We start from the raw sequence: 24,393 nt of genomic DNA, 5'->3' as shown, positions 1-24,393 counted from the left end.
GAAGAGCCAAGCCCTCCATTTTATCCGTGTTTAGATTCCAGTCCAGTCTCTCTAGTTCTCTAAAAGGACTAGAAACAGACTTTATTTTTTGATTTTTGAACTTTTCTACATTTTTCTACATAGAGCAAGGGAGAACCAGAGGGGAATAGGTAATGATTCTTGCTTTCAGAAACAACTTCAAAAGGTGTAAAGGTGATTCCATTCTTCCCTTGGAGTCTATGTCCTCTTGTGGAGGCACAGAAGTAAGCCTGGCAAGTGTCTGGTGTAGCCATCTTGGCATCTGTGATGGGTCTTGTGTCCCTGCGTGCAGAGTATTAACTTGCCCTCTGCTTGTCCCTGTCTTAGAATTACAAACGGCCAATGGATGGCACATACGGCCCTCCCGCCAAGCGGCACGAAGGGGAGATGTACAGCGTGCCATACAGCACAGGGCAGGGGCAGCCGCAACAGCAGCAGTTGCCCCCAGCCCAGCCCCAGCCTGCCAGCCAGCAGCAAGCTGCCCAGCCTTCCCCTCAGCAAGATGTATACAACCAGTATGGCAACGCTTATCCTGCCACTGCCGCCGCTGCTACTGAGCGCCGACCAGCAGGCGGCCCCCAGAACCAGTTTCCATTCCAGTTTGGCCGAGACCGTGTCTCTGCACCCCCTGGCTCCAATGCCCAGCAGAACATGCCACCGCAAATGATGGGCGGCCCCATACAAGCATCGGCTGAGGTTGCTCAGCAAGGCACCATGTGGCAGGGGCGTAATGACATGACCTACAATTATACCAACAGGCAGAGCACTGGCTCTGCCCCCCAGGGCCCTGCCTATCATGGTGTGAACCGAACAGATGAAATGCTGCATACGGATCAGAGGGCCAACCATGAAGGCCCGTGGCCTTCCCATGGTACACGTCAGCCCCCATATGGTCCCTCTGCCCCCGTGCCCCCCATGACAAGGCCCCCTCCATCCAACTACCAGCCCCCGCCAAGCATGCAGAATCACATTCCTCAGGTATCCAGCCCCGCTCCCTTGCCCCGGCCAATGGAGAACCGCACCTCTCCTAGCAAGTCTCCATTCCTACACTCTGGGATGAAGATGCAAAAGGCAGGCCCCCCAGTACCTGCCTCGCACATAGCACCTGCCCCCGTGCAGCCACCCATGATTCGGCGGGACATCACCTTCCCACCTGGCTCTGTGGAAGCAACACAGCCTGTGTTGAAGCAAAGGAGGCGGCTCACAATGAAAGACATCGGTAAGGAGATCTCCCTGATCAGGTTGCTTCATCTGCCCCTTAAAGTCTTGTCCATTTTTCTGTCTCCATCCTGATATTCTGGATGGGATAAAAAATCCGGTCCAGTGTTGTCTAAAATAGAGCCAAAGAACTTTGGATAAGGAAAACAACTGATTTCAGGCTTTACCAAAAGCGAGCGCCATGCAGTGATGTCCTAAGGGAGCCTAGAAGCAGATGCGTGTCCTCTCCTAGATAGGAACTGCCTCCCACCGTGTGTTATCTTCAGAGTAGCCTGACTGATGGGCCACTGGGGGAGCATCCGGCCAACTTGGGCTTGGTAGATGGGCGACATGGAGGTTTATTTCAGGAACCCCGGAGGCATGGCGGGTAATGATGTCCCTCAAGTCTGGGCTGCTGGCAGAGAGCACATGGGCATTAGACACCATTAACATCCTGCTGTATGATGACAACAGCATCATGACCTTCAACCTCAGTCAGGTGAGTATAGGTGCCTGGGAAAGATTGGAAGAATGGGAGGGCCTGGGATCTTCTCGAAGTAGACAGTGCTAAGTGACACAGGGAATTAAGCCATCCCTAGCTAACATGGTCTCCCCTCTGTCGCTCACTCCCTGGTATCTTCCATGCCAGTGCTTTGATTCTATGCCAGTACTTTGCCACTGGCCATGGGCCCAGAACACTGAGAACAATAATAATTTGTGTAAGGTATCAGGATTGACTTCAAAGGGAATTTGGGAGAAACTTTTTTTTGGTATTGGTAAGAAATGGAGATTCTGTTGATGTGAGTGAGGAGACCAATTTTCAAGACTACCAAGAAAAACCTGCTGTCTTTATTAGTGAGCATGGCAGTTTCTTTTTCCCCCGCCTCACTTTATCCACTATGAATATAGGAGATCTTTACTGATCCCCTTTTCCTAAGGTATAGAAGGAGAAATGGAGAGAAGTCTGCTTGTGGGTGGTGGTGGTGGTGGTGGTGGTGGTGGTGGTGGTGGTGGTGGTATTTTAATTATGTTCTTGCAGAGGTGAGTCTCCAGAAGATTCTCTTTCCACAGGACATGCACCTTGAGTCTTCCCAACAGCTGGGAAGAGTTTCTGCTCCCGCATCCCACTCTTTCTTTTGATCCTTAGTATCTTTCAACCCATCTATCAAGGAGCTGGCTGGCTAGAGGGCTTTGTTATTAATAGTTAACCATTTCTGGTGCCGTCACTGTGTGCCAGGTCCTTTATATTTTCTTTCATGTCACCCTTGCAGCAGCTTTCAGAGGCACCTGTGGCCTCCTAGAGATGAGTAAATAGGCTGAGTCTTATCTTTGCCCAGATTCACACAGCTGTCAGCAGTCTTTCTGATTCCAAAGCCTGACTTCATGTCCATTACATAAAATCGCCACATATACACCACCACCACCACCACCACTCCCCCACGAGAAGGAAAGGGAATAGATAGTGATTGAGCAATTTCTTTATGCCAGGCTTTTGGTATATTTCATTTAGACCTCAGAACAACTGTGTCAATTAAAGGAATTTCCATCGTGTTCAATGGATAGATAGAAGCAGCACAGGTTAGAGAGTTTAAATCACATGGGTAGTTCCTAGAAAAGCCAGAATGCAAACCTAGATCTTTCTTATTCTGGAGCCCTTATTTTTTCCATTCTGTTGTACTCTTCAGCCGAAAACTAATCTGACTGGAGATTAACAGTTTCTTCTAGAGGTAAATGGCCTTTACAGATCCAAGTTGAAATTTAGGTCTACTAGCACCAGCTTTGACCAATGTTTGGAGGACTGAAGCCTCATCCCACTCATTATATTATATGATTGATTCATGGAGGTCCAGGCTCCTGGAATGTTGTTGAGGAGCTTGGAGAAGAGAGCAGGTGAACATCTGTCCACACTTCCTCTCTCAGCTCATGTTGAAGGGGTCATTCCACCATGCTTAGCGTTGGGCTGTGCTTGGCAGTGGAATGTAGAGTGTCCTGAGGGACAGTAGCAATGACGAGCAGGACCTGGGCCTGGTGAAGAAAAGCAGGGATTGGTGGGGAACGAGGAGTCCAAGAGATGGTGAGGTACAGAGCTGTTGGTCAATGTGTCCTACCTCTGGCAGAACGGACACACTTCTCTTATAGGAAGGTAGGCTAAGGAAAAGGAAGAAGTGTGTGTTGGGCATAGGAGAGATTGAGTGACTTGCTTTGTGGTGAGCCTTTGGGAAAGGAGCAACTCTGTCTCTTCCAGGAAATATAGGTGTCTGGCCTACAAAGGGAGTGGGGAGATTAGGTAGCAGACCGTGGGAGGCCTCTAAGATCAAGGATTCTCTCCTTTAGCTCCCTTTTCTCCATTTATTTCCTGTTTTTCTCTTTTAGCTCCCAGGTTTGTTAGAGCTCCTTGTGGAATATTTCCGACGTTGCCTGATCGAGATCTTTGGCATTTTAAAGGAGTATGAGGTGGGTGACCCAGGACAGAGAACACTACTGGACCCTGGGAGATTCAGCAAGGCGTGTAGTCCAGCCCCCATGGAGGGGGAGGAGGAAGAAGACCTTTTAGGTCCTAAACTAGAGGAGGAAGAAGAGGAAGAAGTAGTGGAAAATGACGAGGAGATGGCCTTTTCGGGCAAGGACAAGGCAGCCACAGAGAGTAGTGAGGAGAAACTTATTAGTAAGTTCGACAAGCTTCCAGTAAAGATCGTGCAGAAGAATGACCCGTTTGTGGTGGACTGCTCAGATAAGCTCGGGCGCGTGCAGGAGTTTGACAGTGGCCTGCTGCACTGGCGGATTGGTGGGGGGGACACCACTGAGCATATCCAAACCCACTTTGAGAGCAAGACAGAGCTGCTGCCGAACAGGCCTCATGTGCCCTGCCCTCCAGTCACCCGGAAACATGTCACAGCACCAGAGGGTACGCCAGGGACGACAGAACAGGAGGGCCCCCCACCTGATGGCCCTCCAGAGAAACGGATCACAGCCACAATGGATGACATGTTGTCCACTCGATCTAGCACGTTGACCGAAGAGGGAGCTAAGAGTGCAGAGGCCACCAAGGAGAGCAGCAAGTTTCCATTCGGCATCAGCCCGGCACAGAGCCACCGGAACATCAAGATCCTAGAGGACGAACCCCACAGTAAAGATGAGACCCCACTGTGTACCCTTCTGGACTGGCAGGATTCCCTCGCCAAACGCTGTGTCTGTGTCTCCAATACCATCCGAAGTCTATCGTTTGTGCCAGGCAACGACTTTGAGATGTCCAAACACCCGGGTCTGCTGCTGATCCTGGGCAAGCTGATCCTCCTGCATCACAAGCACCCAGAGCGGAAGCAGGCACCACTGACTTATGAGAAGGAGGAGGAGCAGGACCAAGGGGTGAGCTGCAACAAAGTGGAGTGGTGGTGGGACTGCTTGGAGATGCTCCGGGAGAACACCTTGGTCACGCTCGCCAACATCTCGGGGCAGTTGGACCTCTCTCCGTACCCTGAGAGCATTTGCCTGCCTGTCCTGGACGGACTCCTACATTGGGCAGTCTGCCCTTCCGCTGAAGCCCAGGACCCCTTCTCCACCCTGGGCCCCAATGCCGTCCTCTCCCCCCAGAGACTGGTCTTGGAAACCCTCAGCAAACTCAGCATCCAGGACAACAATGTGGACCTGATCCTGGCCACGCCCCCCTTCAGCCGCTTGGAGAAGTTGTATAGCACCATGGTGCGCTTCCTCAGTGACCGAAAGAACCCGGTGTGCCGGGAGATGGCTGTGGTACTGCTGGCCAACCTGGCACAGGGCGACAGCCTGGCAGCTCGTGCCATCGCAGTGCAGAAGGGCAGCATCGGCAACCTCCTGGGCTTCCTGGAGGACAGCCTTGCTGCCACACAGTTCCAGCAGAGCCAGGCCAGCCTGCTCCACATGCAGAACCCGCCCTTCGAGCCAACGAGTGTGGACATGATGCGGCGGGCTGCCCGCGCACTGCTGGCCTTGGCCAAGGTGGACGAGAACCACTCGGAGTTCACGCTGTACGAGTCACGGCTGTTGGACATCTCGGTATCACCGTTGATGAACTCGTTGGTTTCACAAGTCATTTGTGATGTACTGTTTTTGATTGGCCAGTCATGACAGCCGTGGGACACCTCCCTCCCTGTGTGTGTGTGCGTGTGTGGAGAACTTAGAAACTGACTGTTGCCCTTTATTTATGCAAAACCACCTCAGAATCCAGTTTACCCTGTGCTGTCCAGCTTCTCCCTTGGGTAAAAAGTCTCTCCTGTTTCTCTCCTCCTCCTCCCACTCCCACTCCCACCTCACCTCACACCTTTCTGTTCCTCGTCCTCACCTTGCTCCCCTCAGGACCCCCACCCTATTTGAAAAGACAAAGCTCTGCCTACATAGAAGACTTTTTTATTTTAACCAAAGTTACTGTCGTTTACAGTGAGTTTGGGGAAAAAAAATAAAATAAAAATGGCTTTCCCGGCCCTTGCATCAACGGGATGCCACATTTCATAACTGTTTTTAATGGTAAAAAAAAAAAAAAGGAAAAAAATACAAAAAAAAACCTCTGAAGGACAAAAAAGGTGACTGCTGAACTGTGTGTGGTTTATTGTTGTACATTCACAATCTTGCAGGAGCCGAGAAGTTCGCAGTTGTGGACAGACCCTGTTCACTGGAGAGGCCTGTGCAGTAGAGTGTAGACCCTTTCATGTACTGTACTGTACACCTGATACTGTAAACATACTGTAATAATAATGTCTCACATGGAAACAAGAGAAAACGCTGGGTCAGCAGCAAGATGTAGTTTTTAAAAATGTTTTTAGTTAAATGTTGAGGAGAAAAAAAAAAGGCTTTTCCCCCAAAGTATCATGTGTGAACCTACAACACCCTGACCTCTTTCTCTCCTCCTTGATTGTATGAATAACCCTGAGATCACCTCTTAGAACTGGTTTTAACCTTTAGCTGCAGCGGCTGCGCTGCCACGTGTGTATATATATGACGTTGTACATTGCACATACCCTTGGATCCCCACAGTTTGGTCCCCCTCCCAGCTGCCCCTTTATAGTATGACGAGTTAACAAGTTGGTGACCTGCACAAAGCGAGACACAGCTATTTAATCTCTTGCCAGACATCGCCCCTCTTGGCGCGATGCTGTACAGGTCTCTGTAAAAAGTCCTTGCTGTCTCAGCAGCCAATCAACTTATAGTTTATTTTTTTCTGGGTTTTTGTTTTGTTTTGTTTTCTTTCTAATCGAGGTGTGAAAAAGTTCTAGGTTCAGTTGAAGTTCCTGATGAAGAAACACAATTGAGATTTTTTCAGTGATAAAATCTGCATATTTGTATTTCAAACAATGTAGCTAAAACTTGATGTAAATTCCTCCTTTTTTCCTTTTTTGGCTTAATGAATATCATTTATTCAGTATGAAATCTTTATACTATATGTTCCACGTGTTAAGAATAAATGTACATTAAATCTTGGTAAGACGTTTGTGAGGCTTTTTACTGTTTTCAGACTATTCAAAAGCTTGACTTTTTGAGGGGGTTGCTGGTCCTCTTCTTGGTTGGAAATGTCCCTCAGGGTGCTTTTTCCCCTGAATGGTGGCATCCTGGACCGTTTCTTTCTGCACCATATTCCACTTTACCTTCCACAGTGTAATAAGTAAACTTAAAGCATCTGTGATGATTTCGCCTATAAGGGGAAGTTCTAGGCGTAAAAGGCACATTAGCCTCTTGAAATAATAATGGATATAAATAGCCAAAGAAATTGACAATACTCTAGGGAAAAAGAGCTTTTGGAAATAGTTGGCTAAGAGGAAGTCTGCTTTTCTAAGAAATTTTAACAATAAGACAACCATTTATCTCAAGGCAGCCTCCAACTTAACGTTTGAAAGTTTAATTTGAACACCCCTTGAGCTAAAATGCCCTGCTTTCCCCTAGTAACCTGCTTCTCCCATAGTTTTCCCAATAAACAGTAACTCCATTGCTTGGCAAAACAAAACAAAACAGCAAAACAAAACTACTTCCATTTCCATGTCAGTCGTTCGCGCTCTCCAAAAAAGAACCTTCAGTCAAGCCACCACCACTGTAGTTCAAGACATGGTCCTATTGTACTTAAATTCTTGAAATGTCCTCCAAATTGACCTTGCTTCTGCTTTGCCTAGTTGAACCTATTCTCAACATATCAACCAGAAATGCTCTCTTTAAGACCTAGGATCAAAATCCTTCAGTGCTTCTCACTCTGAGTAAATAAAGTCCAGATCCTTCTGATGACCTACAAGGCCCTCAGTGTCTGGTTTGCTGTTAGCTTTCTGGGTCCCTTTCTTCTTCCCCATTATTCCTCCACATAGGAACATATCCATCTTTGGGCCTTTGTACCTACTATCCTCTCTGTCCAGATTACTCTGACCAGATAACTGTGGCAGAAGTCCTCTTCTTTGGGTCTTTGCCTAAAAATTGTGCTGGTGAACTCTTCCCTGGCCAACTTATTGAAAAATAGCAATCTCGGGGGGAATAAAAAATAGCAATCTCGGGCAGCCCAGAGTGGCTCAGCGGTTTAGCGCCGCCTTCACCCCAGGGTGTGATCTTGGAGACCTGGGATCAAGTCCCACATCGAGCTCCCTGCATGGAGCCTGCTTCTCTCTCTGCCTATGTCTCTGCCTCTCTCTCTCTCTCTGTCTCTCTCTCATGAATAAATAAATAAAAATAAAATCTTTAAAAAAAATGAAATAGCAATCCCTGCTCCCCTGCCTTATTTCCCTCTCTGCCTTATTTTTTCTTTGTGGCACTTGTTACTGCCCGCTATATTGTATATATTGTATATTGTTACTGCCCCTTGAACAGTGCAGAGGCTATGGGGGCCAATCCACCCCAACCCAGGCAAAAATACTTTAAAATTTTACAAATGTTGCTTTTAGTTATTTTAACCTTTTGTTTTTTAACTAATCTTTACCCCCGACGTGGGGCTTGAAGTCAAGACCCCGAGATCAAGAGTCACATTCTGTATGGCCTGAGCCAGCCAAGTCCCCCCCCAGAAATACATGTAGAACTTTGGACTCCCCCCAAACCTAATACTAATAGTATACTGTTGACCAAAAGCCTTGCTGATACATAAGCAATGGATTAACACATTTTGTCATATGTATTATATACTGTATTCTTAGAATCAAGTAAGAGGGAAAATCATAAGAGAGAATACATTTATAATACTGCCTGTATTCCCACCAAAAAATCTGTTTAAGTGGACCCACACAGTTCAAACCCACTGTTGTTGAAGGATCAACTGTATGTTATACTCTCCTCTGTTGTCTCCTACTAGAATGTAGGCTCTCTGAGGGCATTATTTTGCTCACTGCTACATTCCGGACCTAAGACACAGAGCAGCCACTTAAGTAGTTGTTGAATGAAATTGTAGATGTTGGCCAGATGCAGTTATTTTTATCAGGCTAATGTTGCAATATACAGTTTCTCTTCATCTCCTTCCTTAGGGCAGCAATAGACCAGAAGCTGTAACAGAAAAATGCTATTGTTGTAGACCTTAAAAATGAAACTTGAAACAGTTTTCTAGTGAGTACCTACTTGTGTACCAGACTACATGGTACATCAAATAATCCTACAAGGGAGGATTGAAGATTTGTGCCTGTGAGTCAGTATTCTGGCTCTGATTATACAGTTGAGGAAAGTGGCTGGTTTGAGCTCATACATGAAGCGGGGTCCTGCTGACCAAGGCCCTCCTTCCTGGGTCAGAGGACAACCAGGAGTAACTGAATCTGGCCGTGGAGCTCAGCAGGCATGATTTGTTTTTGTCGTATCCAGCATGAGGTAAAGATTGTCTCAAGAATTTCAATCAAGTGTTTATTGAGCTAAGCGTGGTTGTTAATATTTGGGTCAAGGACAGGAATGAATAAGTATTCCTCTATTGATTGAGTAGGGAGGTGTAGAGACAATGGCTAACCTTCGTCAACCAAGCTGCCTTACTAGGACTCTTCTGGGAAAAAACTACATGGGAAGCTTTTCATATCTATATTTTGGTAAGCAGTGTTGCTAATGACTATTTTTGCACCAGGCCTCTCGAACTCCATTTTCTAGTCTAGAAAGTGCATTTCTGGGCTATGTGTGGAGCATTACCTAGGAGTTTGGTTTCCTGGGTTCCTTTCATCTGCTCCCCTGCAATGCAGGGGGAGCCGAGCCTGGCCTCCAGTTTCTGACTGGAGTTACCACAGGCAGAGAACTGCTAGCCACTGAGCTGTGAGTAATTTGCTTTTGAGAAGTAAATAGAACCTCGCCAGTAGAGAACCCAGGGGTGTGGCCAGTAGTTCTTTTCCCAGGCTCCTCCCTCCCCACCCCCCAAATGACCTTAACCTTCTTTCATAGCTGGACAGCTGCCAAGTCTGGCCTAAACAATACTCTCAACCTCATTGGCTCTTTTGCCTTGCAGCCACTGCCACCCCCAAGTGGCTAAGGCCCTTTCCACTAGGCCTCTCAGTGGGGTCAAGGTTTTCTAACTACTGAAAGGCAAACACCAAAGGAAGGATGAAAAATATTTAGTGTCCATGGCCTTTAAAGGATCAGTGTTTGGCTCCTGCAATTGAGAGGCAGGGTGGGGTCTTTGTCCCCAAGTGGATAGACATCTTCAAATGATACAACAGAGGCCAAAAGGAATGTCCAAAACTTGATTGGTGCCGCCTCAGATTGCAGGATGGATGTCTCACCCAGCCCCCTTGGAAACTGCCAGTGAATGCCCACAGAGAAAAGATGTAGCATGAGGTTCTGGGAAGGCATAGCTGCCTGTCATCAGAGGCATTAGCCCTGCCTGCTAACAACCGGCAGTGACAGAATCAGAAGCCAGTGTGGTCACTTTTGTCCCATAATGATGTGGCCTCAAAGCCAAGATCAGGGTTAGCTACTTCATTGTTCCCCTAGGACTGGGGCCATGGAAAGTTTAATGTCTGAAACTGAATTACTGAGAATGGATACACTGGTCTGTTCCTCTGCTCAGTCTGGGGCCAAGGCCATCTTCGGATATGGTTCAGGAGCAAGGCAAGGCCGCTAACAGAACGAAATGAGTTGTCAGGTTGCTCCAGCATGGTGAGTGTTCCATGAGAACTACTGAACTTCCCACCTCCGGTGGGAACATCGCTCTTTCCCCTTTTTGTTCCGGTAATTACAACAGCCCATCTTCATGGACTGCTTTGTGCCAAGCACTACAGAATCCATGAGGTAGGGCAGCCCTGGTGGCGCAGCAGTTTAGTGCTGCCTGCAGCCTGGGGTGTGATCCTGGAGACCCGGGATCAAGTCCCATGTCGGGCTCCCCGCATGGAGCCTGCTTCTCCCTCTGCCTGTGTCTCTGCCTCTCTCTCTTTCTCTGTGTCTCTCATGAATAAATAAAATCTTAAAAAAAAAAAAAGAATCCATGAAGTAGATATTACTATCTCCATGAGGACAAGGACTTGTCCTCGTCTTGCTAAGTGCTACATCCTCATTCTGTCACATAGTAGGCACTCCTGTTTTGTTGATTAAATCAAAGGGTAAAACGAATTCAGTGGAGGAAAGGATAGGAACTGTTAAGGTGTGGTGTGTGCCCTATGCTGGATTCTTGGCATAGCCTATAAAGATGTTGTGTGGAACAAAAGGAAGAGAAAGAGGTACACCTGAGAAAGATTAAAATAGTGTGGAGTGGCAGAAAAAAAAATAGCCTGGAGATCTGAATTCAAGTTCTGCCTTCGCCACCAGCTATATGACTTCAGGCTAGCCACTTCCCTTTTCTGAGCCCTAGTTCCCACGTCCATAAAATATAGGTATCAGGTTAAACAAAGTGATTTATAAACCAGATCTTTACTGAGTACACACGGTGTGTAAGCGTGAGTAATACTTTGGTGAACTGGGCCCCTGCTCTCACAGAGCTTATATTCCACAAGAGGGAAACGGACAATGAAAGCAGTAAAATTCACAGACAGGATAATCAGGTGACAATAGGTACTATGAAGATAACAGAACAGGGAGGATGGTACAGTACAGGGTGCTGGTTGTGACTGGGTAGTGGGAGAAAGCCTCTCTGAGGAGACCACCTTTCAGCTGAGACCTGAAGGTAGTGGGCTGGCCAAAGGGTGGTCTGGCAGGGAGACATTTCAAGCAGGGGAAGCAGCAATGGCAGAGCCAGGCAAGTTCAAGAAACAAATGCTGTAACTTACTTTCTAGGATTCTGGAAACAGTGATGCATTGCTTGTATTGCTTAGGTCAGGGATTTATATTATGAAATCATTTGTTGGTGGTATGGGATATTTGTTTCTTCATGGGAGTGCCTGAGTGGTATAACGTCTTTCTGGAGCTCTTGGACACGTCTCTGTCTCCCTGGCTCTCCCACAGTGCTGGTTGCTCAGCTGATTCCCTGTGTAGATGCAGGCTCCATTTTAGCTGCAGACTCTAAAAGCAGACTGGAGAGCTGCCTCCTCAACTACTTACCTACAGCCTTGGAGATCCTTCTAGAACCCCTCCCATCCCACCCAGTCTTCTCCCATTCTGACAAGCCAGGGCTTTCAGAGCACAAGGTTCAGCTTTCTTGTTTTCCTGTCAGAGCAGGAGCCAGAAAATGAAACAGGAAACAGAGCGGAAGAGGAGGGGGGTGGGCAGCAGAGAAGGAAAGGAAGGAGAAATTGCTGGAAAGTAGAGCTGAAGATCTGGACAAAGTTCTACCTCTAACAGTGGTAGTTGAGCTGTTAGAAAACATTCTGACTTGTCACAAGAGACCCCTGTCGTTTTTTACAAACAGATTTTTAAGGTAATTTGTTATGCATAGAGGAAACCTTAAGAATGCATGTCTTGGGATCCCTGGGTGGCACAGCGGTTTGGCGCCTGCCTTTGGCCCAGGGCGCGATCCTGGAGACCCCGTATCGAATCCCATGTCGGGCTCCCGGTGCATGGAGCCTGCTTCTCCCTCTGCCTGTGTCTCTGCCTCTCTCTCTCTCTGTGTGACTATCATAAATAAATAAAAAAATTAAAAAAAAAAAAAAAAGAATGCATGTCTTTTTACCTTGTGAATTCACAAAGCAGTTTTGTCTTTGCAAAACAGAATACTGCTGGGAGCCTCATGGACTTCTAGAGATTCCAGCCACAACCTTAGGCCCCAACCACAACCTTAGGCCCCGGTCGCGAGTGTGCACCACAGCTTTGCCGGTTCACTCACAAGCCTCTGGAACTGAGAACAAGTGTGTGTCATTGAAAAAACTGGGCAAGAGTCTTCTCCATTTTTTTTTTCCCTTCTCCAACTCAGGACTAACATGTGATTTCTACTTTATCCACCTTACACACAACAGTATCTTAGGGCAGCTTAGGTCTCAGAACCTGAAAAGAGTTGTAATCAAAGAGTGCCGTCCCTGTCCCTCCCCCCACCCCCACCCCCCCCAACTGATAGGCTAGTTTTCTTTGCCTGGAGAGATAGCAACCATCCCTTTGTTCCCACCCACATCAGTAGCTGTGGCAGAAGATAAACCCCTCCCTCAGCCAGGGCTGTGGCCAGAGGCTAACCCAGACCCCAGCTCCGTTTAGAGGGCCGATAACTGAAACCACAGAAGGCTTTGGAATCCTGAGAAACAAGAAATCCACCAACGGAGAAGGATTTATTATCTCTTTCCTTGAAAGGAGGGTGCAAATTTGTTCTAACAGTTTCCGTTACGGGGTACCCACTGGCCGCTCCTCCCTAACAGCCGGTTTTGTTGAGTTAGCTGCTGCTGCTTCTTCTTTTTTGGCCCCACTTCCTACGAGAGCAACTGCTTGAATGAGGAAGAAGAGTCCGGGGGAGGGGGGGGAGGCGTGCCCTGCACAGTCCTCATTAGCCACCTGAGGTGGGGCTGAGGATCCAAGTAGGACACGAGGTCCCCGGTATGTGGAGGAGGGGAAAGGCAGGGGGATCCCCCACTTTCCTCACACCCGGGACGCAGGGTGCCACTGCTGGCCACAGAAACCCCAAAGCTTTTCCTCCTGTTCAGAGACCATCTATTGTGTGCCGGGCCCCGTGATGAGCGGTTGATGCCTGACGGCAGGGAAAGTGCGGCTCTGGCTTCTGTGAAGAGGCCGCGGGGCGGCCCCAACTCCGGGAGCCTCCGGGCACACGCGTCGAGAACTCAGTGGATGTTTGCGGGATGCGACTCGAGCGAGAGCGCCGACTCTGCCACAGCAGCACGGCCAACGGAAGGCGGGGGAGGGGGCTTGGGGCGCATGAAGGGCCAAAAGGAACTCTTCAGGTGTCACTGAGGCGGGAAAGCGCCAAGACACACAGCTCCGACTCTTGGGTCTGAGCCATCCCCGCCCCGCGCGCCCGGAGTCAACATGGCCGCCGCGGAGGGGGGCGGGGCAGCTCCGAGTCCGGGCAGGAGGGGGGCGGGGCCGCCTCGGCGGAGCCGGTGCGCAGGCGCGGGCTGCTGGGGGCCCGGATGGAGGAGCTGAGGTTCGGGCCTCGCCTGGGAGGTCGAGACGGGCCGGCGCTCTGGACCCGGCGCCAGCTCGGGAGCCTTGGAGTTCTCGGGGGGGAGGGAAGTCGTCAAACGGAGGCCGAGGGAAATGAGGCGGAGGCCGCCGAGAAGCGGGGAGCCCCGCCCCTCCGCCGTAGCGGCCTCCCGGTGCCGCCACTTCCTTTACAGCCTCCCGCCCTCCCCGGCCTTCCGGCCCGTAGGCCAGGTTCGGCCAGGCCCTGCCAGGCCCCGCCGGCCCCCTCGGGAGTAGCCCCAGCGCCGTGGCCGCTATGGGGAGAGGAGGTTCCCACTGCCTATTTGGGATTCTGTTAGAAAGGAAAGGGTTAGAATGGTCTCCGAACCCGGCTGGGCTGGCAGAACGCGGCCCCTGGCTCGCCACAGCCAGCGACGCCTCTGGCCCCGAGAGGACCGGGTCATGGAGACTTCCCCACTCTAGAAGGACGCGGTCTTCCTCCGAGGGTGCCGGGCTCCAATACAGGCTTCCCCAGAGTCTCAGGGCCTTCCCTTCCCTAAGCATACCCAGTAAGAGCATGCGCGGTCTTTGGACAAGTATTGGGCTAGGACTTGGGAGACCTGGGTCGTTACCCTGGCCCTGAAAGAGCACATCCCCTTCGGCCCGGTTGAGGGCCGGTGGGAAGACCGTGAAGTTCTAAAAGGGGGGAAAAAATGACATTCTCTTTAAATATAGCCCTGGGTGTGCCCCTTGACCCCGATGAGCCTCAGTTTCCACATCCATAAAATGGCGATGGTAATTATACTGGCTTCACAGGGTCTAATGAGATCTCTGATGTTAAAACCATGGAGATTTTTATTACTCACCACTCTGGGGATATTTATCTCACGGGAAAATAGAGTAAACTAGTTGCTCTAAGTGTCCTGCCAATTCGTGTCTGATTTCGCAAAGGGCTTGTTGGGAAGTGAGGTCTGCAGCTAGCCAAGAGGGACAACTCACTGGCTCTATTTTGTTTTTTACTTGGTTTACCTGTAAGCTAAGTGTAGGTTACAAGTCTCCTGTGGTCGCGGGGCTAGAGCTTGACTCTGGAGAGGAAAGGAAGAATGGAAGCCTGGTGAAGAGGCAGAGGTGGGTTAAGCGCTTTTCTGTCCCCAACTTTTCTTCTGCATGTGGGTGGGAAGTGAAGGAAGGGAAGAAGTGAAATCACCCGAAAATAGAGAATCGACGGCCGTGCGAGGTTGGCTGTACTTGTTTCTACAATTCCTCTCCCTTCCGCGCGAGTCAAGATGCTGGAAACGTTGGGTGGACTAACAAACTACCGCGGCTCACTGGGGTTTTCAAAAGCTTGCCTTTGAACTGAATTTTGATGAGCAAACCGGTGTGGCGTTGACGGCCCCTCCCTTCCTCCAGGCCCCCGGGTGGTGGAGTGGGCAGCGGGCGCCCCCTTGTGCGGAGGAAAGCGTACTGTTGCTATTGGCCAATCTTGCTCCCTTGCTGGTGAAACTGTATTTTCCTGTGGCTTCTGTGACTTAGGTCTTGATCTTAGCATGAGATATGGTGGGAGGAATACTTAAAGCAGTGGCTTTATATCCCGAGCCAGTGAACTAGTGATGCCATATCTTGTTCTTGCCACTTCTACTCAATGAGAACACGGGCTTGAAATGCCTGTTTGTAATGCCAGGCCCTGGGGGTACGGTTGGGAGCAAGATAGACAAAGCCCCTGCCCTCGCAAGCAACTGAAATAAGCAATAGCAGCAAAGACGACGAAGCAGAGTACAATGAGAGCATATCAAATAGTCTAGTGAGCATCAGAGAAGAATTCCAGAAACAAATGATACCTAAAGGTTTGATAGTTAATTTCTGTTAATTTCTCAGTTGATATGTTCTTTGGTTTAGGGATAGTTCACTCCAAATCAGTGAGTTGCCTCTGGAGCTCTTGCCACCACTTCTGACTTCCCAGATTGGTGTCTGAATGTTCTCTAGGAGTCATTGCTACTTCTTTTAGCCCAAGGAATTGTGTTTAAAAACAAAATAAAATAAAAGCCTTAAAGTTCATTCTTTGCCCCAGAATGGCTTTGCAGTTGTTTATAGATTGCTGCCATTCCAACAAAGAGATGGGGAAATAACAGTTTTCCCCATCCCTAGTAGTCGACTCTCTCTTCCCCCCCTGAGTTTGTTTTAGCAATGTGAGCTGGCTGAAGTCCTGCTGGGTGGTGGTTTTCTTTTCCTTCTCCACTTAATTTCACAGACCAGCTGAACACACATCAGAGAGCGAGGCTAGAGTGTGTAGTCATTATGGTCTTCCAGTTGAGTTCTGTGCCCCACTTTTGGGACTCTGGTTTGGGATGTAGTTTATTATTCTGGGCAAGAGGAAAAGGGCACACACCAAATAATAGTAACCACAACATGGGTTTGGTGGTACTTCTTCACACTTTCGGCCACTTCACCATCATGACAATTTTGTGAGAGAAAACAGGCTGGAAAAAAGAAAACAGTCTGATCCTATTTTATACATAAAGAACCGAGGCCCAGTAGGACTGAATGAGAACTTGTGAGTGACAGAGTCAGGACTTGAACCCAAGTCTTTAGTTCCCGCACAGGGCTACATTGCGGGCTTTTAAAGATTTTCTGTGAGCTTAGCTGCCACCTTCATGCCTATCTGTGTAGAACTTTCCTGACAATACAGTGCTTCCAAGTGATACCTTTTCGTTCATCTAGGCAGTTAGGCGGTTGAGTTTGCCATGTAATGCTGAAGGGAGAGTCTCCTGTGAAGAATGTTTTCAAGAATTTACTTTGGTGGGGGCGGGGGGGGGGAGAAGAATTTATTTTCAGCCCACGTATGACATTTCTTCCTTGGATTTTGGAGTTTAGAAGCCTGTGGGAGCTCAGCCCTGGCAGCAGCACCCCTGAGTTCCCAGCAGTGAGAGGATGTGGCCCCTGGACCAGTCCAGGAAAGAGGTGCTGAGGTTTGCAGTCAGCTGCCGTGTCCTGACTCTGGTGCTACAGGTCAGTCTCTGCTCTTTTGTCCTGAACATGCTATTGCCACATGACGGGGCTAGGCACCAAGAACTGTCCCCATAGTCTTTCTGCCTCCCAGGTGACCTTCCATGTGGTTGGAACCATAGACACCTACACCTGATCATTGAAAGGTGGGCAGGACTCTTAGAAATGGTCTGTGTTTTTTAAAAGATTTTATTTATTTTTTTAAGTAAACTCCACGCTAACGTGCACCTGAACTTACAACCCCAAGATCAAGTGTCTCATGCTCTACCAACCGAGCCAGCCAGGTGCCCAGAAATGGTTTATTAATCCCTTGTTTTACATGTGAACCAGCAGAGGCCCAGAAAGGTTCAATGGCTTCCCTAAAGACACATAGCAAGTTAGACAAGGGCCAGAATCAGACCCCAGCATTCCTAACTCCTGAGCTAGTGCTCTTTCCAATAGACCACGAGGTTCTGTAACCAGAGATGCCTGTAGGGTGCGACAGCCCAAGGCATTGCCCTGGGTCCTCTTACCAGGAGACTGAGCATGGTGTCAGTCAGTTGAGCGGCTCTGTCCTGAGACAGTCTGTATATTCGGCTAGTCAGCAATGTCCCCAGCTCTTTCCCGGGGCGGGGGAGGGGGGTGTCTCCCCTTGCTGTCTCACTCATCACAACCTTTGGAATGCATTTGCACTTTTGCAACTCCCTTTGCCCTCCAAGGCTCCCCTTGACACATTTTAATCCAGTTTCACACATAGATGAATTCTGTCTGGTGCCTAGCATAGAGCCTGGTGCTTACTTAGCATGTTCTCAGTGTGTGCTGTTGATGACTGTATGTCAACGATGCAGGCATGTTATATTAGCATAGTTACATGTGCTTTCTTCCCCCACAAATGCCATTTTCTGTTTCCTTTCTGGAAACCTCCTTTCTCCCTTCCCGCACTATGAGGCATAGCAGCCTCTATTTCATCCCAGGTTTAGTCAACAGTAGCTTCAGCTTGGAGACTGGGGCTGTTTTTTTTTTTTAATTTTTTTTTTAATTTATTATTTATGATGGTCACACAGAGAGAGAGAGAGAGAGAGAGAGGCAGAGACATGGGCAGAGGGAGAAGCAGGCTCCATGCACCGGGAGCCTGATGTGGGATTCGATCCCGGGTCTCCAGGATCGCGCCCTGAGCCAAAGGCAGGCGCCAAATCGCTGCGCCACCCAGGGATCCCGAGACTGGGGCTGTTATCTGTTACTGTCACTCCTGTCCCATTCGTTTTCACTGTTTAAAGTGGCCTGATAAAGAAACTGACCAAAAAGAGAAAGAGCCTTCTAAGAATGGGGTTATACCCAAGTTGTGGGGCTGGGGAAACTGACCCAGTGATGGCTCCAAACAGCATCAGATGAGTGATTGGCAGGCCCCCCCAGGGCAGGACTGTGAACTGGCATCTGGGATAGAGAACCAAGACTAATTCAGAGGGTGATTTGGAAAGGAGCATATCTCTTCTCCCCTCCCTCAACCACCATGATTGTATTAAGTGCCTGCTCTGTTCCAAGAACTGTGCTAGGTGGTGAGAATGAAAAATTATGGTGTCTTTTCCTTTAAGTAGCTGACAATCAACTACTGTTGATTTCTTAGTGGTTTCAATATTAATAAAGCTGATACAACTAACCACTATCTCCTATCTTCCCAGCTTACTCCCTCTAGTACCCCAGTTCTAACTGCTCTTTCACCCCTTCAGGACTTATAATCCATTGATTCCACCATTGTTTCACAGTGTCTTACCCACCTTATGGCTACTGTGCCCCTTCTTACCCAGGTAGATTCCATGGTCCACCAGGCATTCGTGCACAACTCACTTGCTTCCCTCTCCCTGGCTAAGTCACGAGACCAAAGCTCAACTGTGGCTCAGTTTCATTCTGTCTCTACTTCTGCATCATGCCCAGAGAGAAACACATAGTTGTATTGACCATTCTCTTTCTCTTCAAGATCTTTGGCCCAAGTGGGTTCTTTAGTGCTACCTGGCTATCTTAGTGTATTTCCCTGGCCCTTGCACCCTGCCATTCTCTCAGATTGTTCTGCACATCATAATAACGTGGGGGAGCTTAAAAAAAATCTCGGTGACGAGGCTGTATCCCCTACTGGTTAAATCATTAATTCGGGGGGAAGGTCCCAGACATGCAGGCATCAGTATTTTTGAAACTCTCTAGATAATTCCAGTGCACGACAGCCTATTTTGAGAACTAGGGTCATAGATGACTTATTTTATGTGTTTGTTTTTTTATTCAAGACCTTAACACCTTTTCCCCAACTTGCTTCCCTGAGCAAAAACTCAGAAAAATAGATGCAGTCAGAAGTGACCCTGGGCATGCTCCCACCACATCTGTATCTACCTCTGCATCTCTGTGCCTTCACCGGTGAGGTGGGGCTAAACCTGGCTGTTCTCTCAGGCTTGCTCCCCTACCTGTGTAGCAGTTCCTACCCCCTTTTGCCTGCGCCAGCAATTCTCTCTCCCCTGCATACTCAGTGGTTTCCTTTCCATGGGATTATTCCCATTCACAGATACTTCTCTCTCACATGGTTGTTCATCTACTACTACCCCATTTACAGCCAGACTTATCCAAATAGTTGTCTGTATGTCTTCTTTCTCCTCTTCTCTGCTGAACCCAGTCCAGGCAGTCTTCTCTATCCTCCATAGAGGATAGAGAAATAGCTCTTGTCAAACTTACTAGTGACCTACACACTTCTAAACCCAGCAGTCACTTTTAAGTCCCCAGCTTCCTTGACCTACTAGCAGCATTTAATAGAATTGATCACTTCCTTGCTTGGTTCTAAGACCCCAGACTCTCTTGGTTTTCCTTGTACCTCAATGACTGTTCCTTCTTTATCTTCATTCTGGATCCTTACTCCGCTTCAAGCCTCTAAATGTTGACACACCCAGAGCCCAATCCTCAGAATTTTTGTCTCTAGCCCTACTTCCTCCCCAGTGATCTCATTCAGTCTCATGCCTTTAAATACCTTCTGTGCAATTATAACACCTGAATTTATGTCTCCAGCCCTGATCATTTTCCTGACCCTCAGACTCATATCTCACTGCCTCGTTGACTTCTGCACTGGAATGTATAACTCAAACTTAGTCTGGAACCGAACTCTTGCTTGTCCTCTAACAAATCTGTTCTTCCTCATTTTATTAAATGGTACTTCTTGCCTTCCAGTTGCTCAACCAAAATCCTAGCTCTCCTTCATCCCACAGGCACTCTTCAATGCCATCATCCCAGATCACCGTGCAGAAGCCTTCTCTCCTCCTCACCTCACCCCCTCAGGCGTTGTGGACCAACTCGTGGAAGGTCTTCTGGGTGGCCTGTCTCACTGGGATGCTGAACACTTCCTGTTCATTGCCGAGCACGGCTATCTATATGAGCATAACTTTGCCTTCTTCCCTGGCTTCCCCCTGGCTCTCTTGGTAGGAGCTGAACTGCTGAGACCCCTGCGGGCATTACTGAACCTACGGAGTCGCCTGTTAATCTCAGTAGCATTGCTCAATTCTTTGTTCTCCGTGCTAGCCACTGTCGCACTTCATGACCTGGGCTGTCTGGTTTTGCGCTGTCCCCGCCAGGCCTTTTATGGAGCCCTGCTCTTCTGCCTCAGCCCCGCCAATGTCTTCCTGGCAGCTGGTTACTCAGAAGCTTTGTTTGCCCTCCTGACATTCAGCGCCATGGGGCAGCTGGAAAGGGGCCGAAGCTGGACTAGTGGACTCCTCTTTGCCCTTGCCACTGGCGTTCGCTCCAATGGACTGGTCAACATTGGCTTCCTCGTGTATTCTCAGTGCCAGGGATTTCTGTCTTCTCTCATGGTGCTGAATCCTCTAAGACAGCTCTTGATGCTGATGGGCTCTGTGTTCCTGTCTTTGTTCACACTTGGCCTTCCCTTTGCCCTCTTTCAGTATTATGCCTACACCCAGTTCTGTCTGCCAGGCTCTGCCCGCCCCATCCCTAAGCCCTTGCTGCAGTTAGCTGTGGACAAGGGCTACCGGACTGTGGAGGGAAATGAGCCACCTTGGTGCTCCTGGAAACTTCCCTTAATATATAGCTATATCCAGGATCTCTACTGGAATGTTGGCTTTTTGCGATACTATGAGTTCAAGCAGGTGCCCAATTTCCTACTGGCTGCACCAGTGGCTATACTGGTTGCCTGGGCAACATGGACATATGTGACCATCCACCCATGGCTCTGCCTTACACTTGGGATGCGAAGGAGCAAGAACAGTAAGACCCGAGAGAACTCTCATCCTGGATTCCTCAGTCCTCGGGTGTTTGTGTACCTGGTCCACGCTGCAGCGCTGTTGCTGTTTGGTGGTGTCTACATGCATGTCCAGGTGAGGTGGGTTCCTGGCTGGGGTAAAGGTGTGAATACAGGCAAAACCCCTTGACCAGGGATGAGGAAGGCTGCTAGTCTCTCCCATTTGAGTGACCTGTACCTATTTATTCATTCAATAACTATTTGGGGGCTTTCCTTGTCCAGACCCTAATCAGACCACTGAAGAATGGAACATGAGTGCGATAAGATTGCCGCCCTACTGGGTCTCATGGTAAAAGTGAGGAGATAGACATTTGACAGCTAAAATTCTAGTACAGTGGGATGGAAGAGGAGCTGCTGTTTTCAGATAAAGTATTCTGGAAATGCAGAGGAAAAAGTAGCTAATGGACCGAAGGAGTTGAGGGAGTCATATTAAGGCTGGGTCCTAAAGAGTAAGAAGGAATTGCATTTAAGAGGCAGAGGAAGAATATTCTGGGAAAGTGAAGGGTGTGTGTGCAGACACAAGAGTTGTGGAAGGATCTGATGTGACTGAGATAAAGGAATAAGCACAGAGGAGAGCTCGGGACCTTCCCCTCCTGTCCTGTTACACTGAGTGTCTACTGGAATGTTGACTCAAGGCATTCTCAGCTCTGGCAGGTGCTCAGTCTTTGAGGAGATCCCTTGTGCAATGTTTGGGGTGGGGTGGGGGATGGACAGAGGGATGGGAAGCCTTTGATACTTTAAATGTTTTTATTCCTGGCTAGGGCCCCAGTTCCCACATAACCCCATGAAAGTTTTTTCCTCCATGCTGGCCACTCCTTAACAGCTTTCTGCCTCTTGGAGGCGCACATTGACTGTTTGTAAAGTTTTCTGAGTTGTATGAGTAAGAGGCACAGGGGAAATAGAAAGTAGCATTCTGTGTTTGTAGCTGGATTAACTAGTAGAGTGAGTGCCAGCACAGCTTAGAGTTTCCAGCTTAGATGAGGGAGGCCATGTGGAGACTTGGCTCTGAATTCCTCTAGGAGGGAAAATGTTGAACCACAGGATCCTCTGCCCCCTTTTCCCTCCTGTTTTGCCATCCCTGGGGGACGAGGGAACCACTTCAGGTCCCCAAAGCCCACGTCACAGCCTAGCATTTAGAGTCCAGGCCCTAGGCTAAAATTGGACCCCATAGAGTTTTTAGTGCTGATTGGCCCATTATTGTAGTACTTAGCCGTAGCTTTGCTTATTTGTAACATTGAGGTCACCTGGCTGGTGTCACACACAGCTCTTTATAAGGCAGATTCTAAGTTCTGCTAAATTCTTTTCCATCACAATACATTTCTAGTTATGGGCCTATAGTTTACCCAGCAGCAGGGAAGCCCCAGGCTGGTCCAATTTGAAGCAGTGATATTCTAATAAATGTGTGGGTTCCCCCCCCTTAATGATTTCCAGGTCCTCACCAGGTTTCTGGGTTCCTCCACTCCTATTGTGTACTGGTTTCCAGCTTATTTGCTTCAGAATCAAGAGCCACTGCTGAGATCCCCAGAGACTGTGCCTTGGAAGCCACTTGCAGGGGAATCTGTAGCAAGACAAAAGGTTCCCAGAAATTCTCTTGTGGGACTTCTATACAACTGGAAAGCCTGTTCACTAGTCACACGATGTATTCTGGGCTACTTCCTGTCTTACTGGCTCCTGGGACTACTCCTACATTGCAACTTCCTACCTTGGACATGACCTGGAATCTCAGGGGTCTGGAAGTACAAATACACACTAGAACTGTGTGTGCTGCCCTGAGACCCTTGTTCTTTTCTTTAGGAACTTCCAGTCTTTCTGAAGGTTGATCGGGGATGGGAAGAATGTGAGCTACGGGAGAGCCCTCATATGGTCCTGGCTATGGCAAATTTTAGAGCAGTACCTGTTTTCTCTGTAAGGGAAGAAATCTTACTCTAGGTTTAAAGTACACTTGGATTTGTCTTGTCAACCAAGCATAGCAGAGATGATTGTAAACTCACCACTGACCCACATGTAAATTTAAATGTAAATTATTTGAATGAGTTTCATCCATGGCTCTAGCTGACAGGCTGGTAATAGTTGACACATGATGGTGGAGGCCTGAACAAGTGTAATGGCAGTAATAAATAAAGTAGGGCCATCTTTTCTAAATGGGATATTGTTTCTATTATTGTCATGATTTGTTCATTTATTTATATGAAAAAATCTTGATATGCAAATTAAACAACTTTTGACTGTGCAATGAATTTATTTACTTATTTGCTCCTTTTTTTTTTTTTTAAGATTTTATTTATTCATAGAGACACAGAGTGAGAGAGAAGCAGAGGGAGAAGCAGGCTCCATGTAGGGAGCCCGACATGGGACTCGATCCTGGGTCTCCAGGATCACACCCTGGGCTGCAGGCAGCGCTAAACTGCTGCGCCACCGGGGCTGCCATTATTTGCTTCTTTTTAAGTAGGCTCCACACTGGGTAGGACTTGAACTCACGTCACTAACCTGAGCTGAGATCAAGAGTCGAACACTTAACCAACCAAGTTAACCCACGTGCCCTTGAATTACGTTTTTAAAAATAAAACAAAATACTTAGGGAAAAAGTCATGGTAAAATGAACATTGCACAAAGAGGCAGGAGACCTGGATTCTAGTCTTCTCAGGAGAGCCCCACTTATCAGCTGTGTGACCCTGGCGGAGTTTTCACAGCCCCAGTGACCTCTTCTGAAACTGGGGGAGATATTAGTGTACTGGGAGAGGTGAGGGAGTGGGCCAGGTAATATAGTAGGTCCCTTTCTGCTTTAAGATCTTAAGAGCTGCTTTAAGAATGAAATCATCCCAGTCTAAACACTCACGTAGAAGTTCAAACGTGATTTTAGGAGAAAATACCCTGTTCTCCTGCCTTCAGTGCTCCAAAGAAACTCTCCCTCCTTGGGTGCAACTCTGAGGAGTAACTTAAGTGACCTTTCCTCTGAAAGAAGAAAAGCAGCGACACCTGGCAAATAAGGTTCCTTGTTCTGTGTAAGTAAATCTGCTCCAGGCAAGTAAATCGTCTGAGCCGTGACTGGTTTTCCTGCTGTGCCCGAGGGCCTGTGCTTACTTGATTGGTAGACATGGGTCAGAGATGCCAACAAGGCAGCATGAATTCATAAATTGTTGCGCAGTCCAAGGTTGAATGAAATGTTATCTTCCTGGTCCCCATTTGGTTATGAGCCCATCACTGTGCTGGTAGTAAGAGCATTGACTCCTGCTGAGCTCTTTTTGCTCATTCTTTGAGTGAGGTAAGAGGCTTTGCATCATCACCACTCATTCCCTATTTGAGCCAAAAATTCCAACAAGCAGAAACTTCAAAATAGATGGGTAATCATAGCTTCTGGAGAGCACTGAGAATTGGAATTTTGACACACTCCCTCTGACCATGACAGAAAGCTAAACTTGCCAGCTGAAGGGAAGCTCCTGGCTGAGCCCCAACACCCTCTGTTGGAGCCTCTAGTCAGCCTGGCCAATAAGCATTTCCCATCCATTGCCCCAGCTTTAGCA

General features: G+C 48.4%; 2 protein-coding genes across 11 annotated transcripts in view; both read left to right on the top strand.

Annotated features, from left to right (window-relative positions):
• The window catches only part of ARID1A (AT-rich interaction domain 1A), a 69,847-nt gene extending 63,177 nt beyond the window's left edge, over window positions 1–6,670 (top strand). For all 3 annotated transcript variants that reach the window (XM_041765212.1, XM_041765213.1, XM_041765215.1), the window contains exons 18-20: window positions 346–1,237; window positions 1,584–1,714; window positions 3,589–6,670. In XM_041765212.1, the coding sequence (XP_041621146.1) occupies window positions 346–1,237; window positions 1,584–1,714; window positions 3,589–5,319 (2,754 nt within the window). In that variant the 3' untranslated portion in view covers window positions 5,320–6,670. The remainder of the gene's footprint in view (window positions 1–345; window positions 1,238–1,583; window positions 1,715–3,588) is intronic.
• A 6,031-nt stretch (window positions 6,671–12,701) lies between these two features.
• PIGV (phosphatidylinositol glycan anchor biosynthesis class V) lies at window positions 12,702–23,102 on the top strand. 8 transcript variants are annotated; one of them, XM_041766364.1, is made up of 5 exons: window positions 12,702–13,062; window positions 14,642–14,733; window positions 16,477–16,611; window positions 19,809–20,948; window positions 22,304–23,102. In XM_041766364.1, exons 3-5 carry the CDS (start codon window positions 16,534–16,536, stop codon window positions 22,583–22,585), a joined length of 1,500 nt encoding a protein of 499 aa, XP_041622298.1. In that variant the 5' UTR covers window positions 12,702–13,062; window positions 14,642–14,733; window positions 16,477–16,533; the 3' UTR covers window positions 22,586–23,102. The 8 variants fall into 8 exon arrangements, with proteins under 8 accessions (XP_041622298.1, XP_041622299.1, XP_041622297.1 ...); XM_041766365.1 differs by lacking the exon at window positions 12,702–13,062 and adding an exon at window positions 13,193–13,424; XM_041766363.1 differs by lacking the exon at window positions 12,702–13,062 and adding an exon at window positions 13,434–13,627.
• Window positions 23,103–24,393: the final 1,291 nt, after the last annotated feature.

Source organism: Vulpes lagopus, chromosome 8 (genome assembly GCF_018345385.1).
Source record: "Vulpes lagopus strain Blue_001 chromosome 8, ASM1834538v1, whole genome shotgun sequence".
Classification (NCBI taxonomy): Eukaryota; Metazoa; Chordata; class Mammalia; order Carnivora; family Canidae; genus Vulpes; species Vulpes lagopus.
The sequence above is the reverse complement of the archived record's forward strand: the minus strand, read 5'-3'. Positions and strand labels throughout refer to the sequence as shown.

What these genes read in the sequence shown, in the direction of transcription:
- PIGV (XM_041766364.1), top strand. Translation starts at nt 16,534, where the DNA reads ATGTGGCCCCTGGACCAGTCCAGGAAAGAGGTGCTGAGGTTTGCAGTC. An exon ending in TCCTGACTCTGGTGCTACAG is followed by an intron (nt 16,612 to 19,808) that starts GTCAGTCTCTGC and finishes CCAAAATCCTAG; the next exon opens with CTCTCCTTCATCCCACAGGC. An exon ending in GTGTCTACATGCATGTCCAG is followed by an intron (nt 20,949 to 22,303) that starts GTGAGGTGGGTT and finishes AATGATTTCCAG; the next exon opens with GTCCTCACCAGGTTTCTGGG.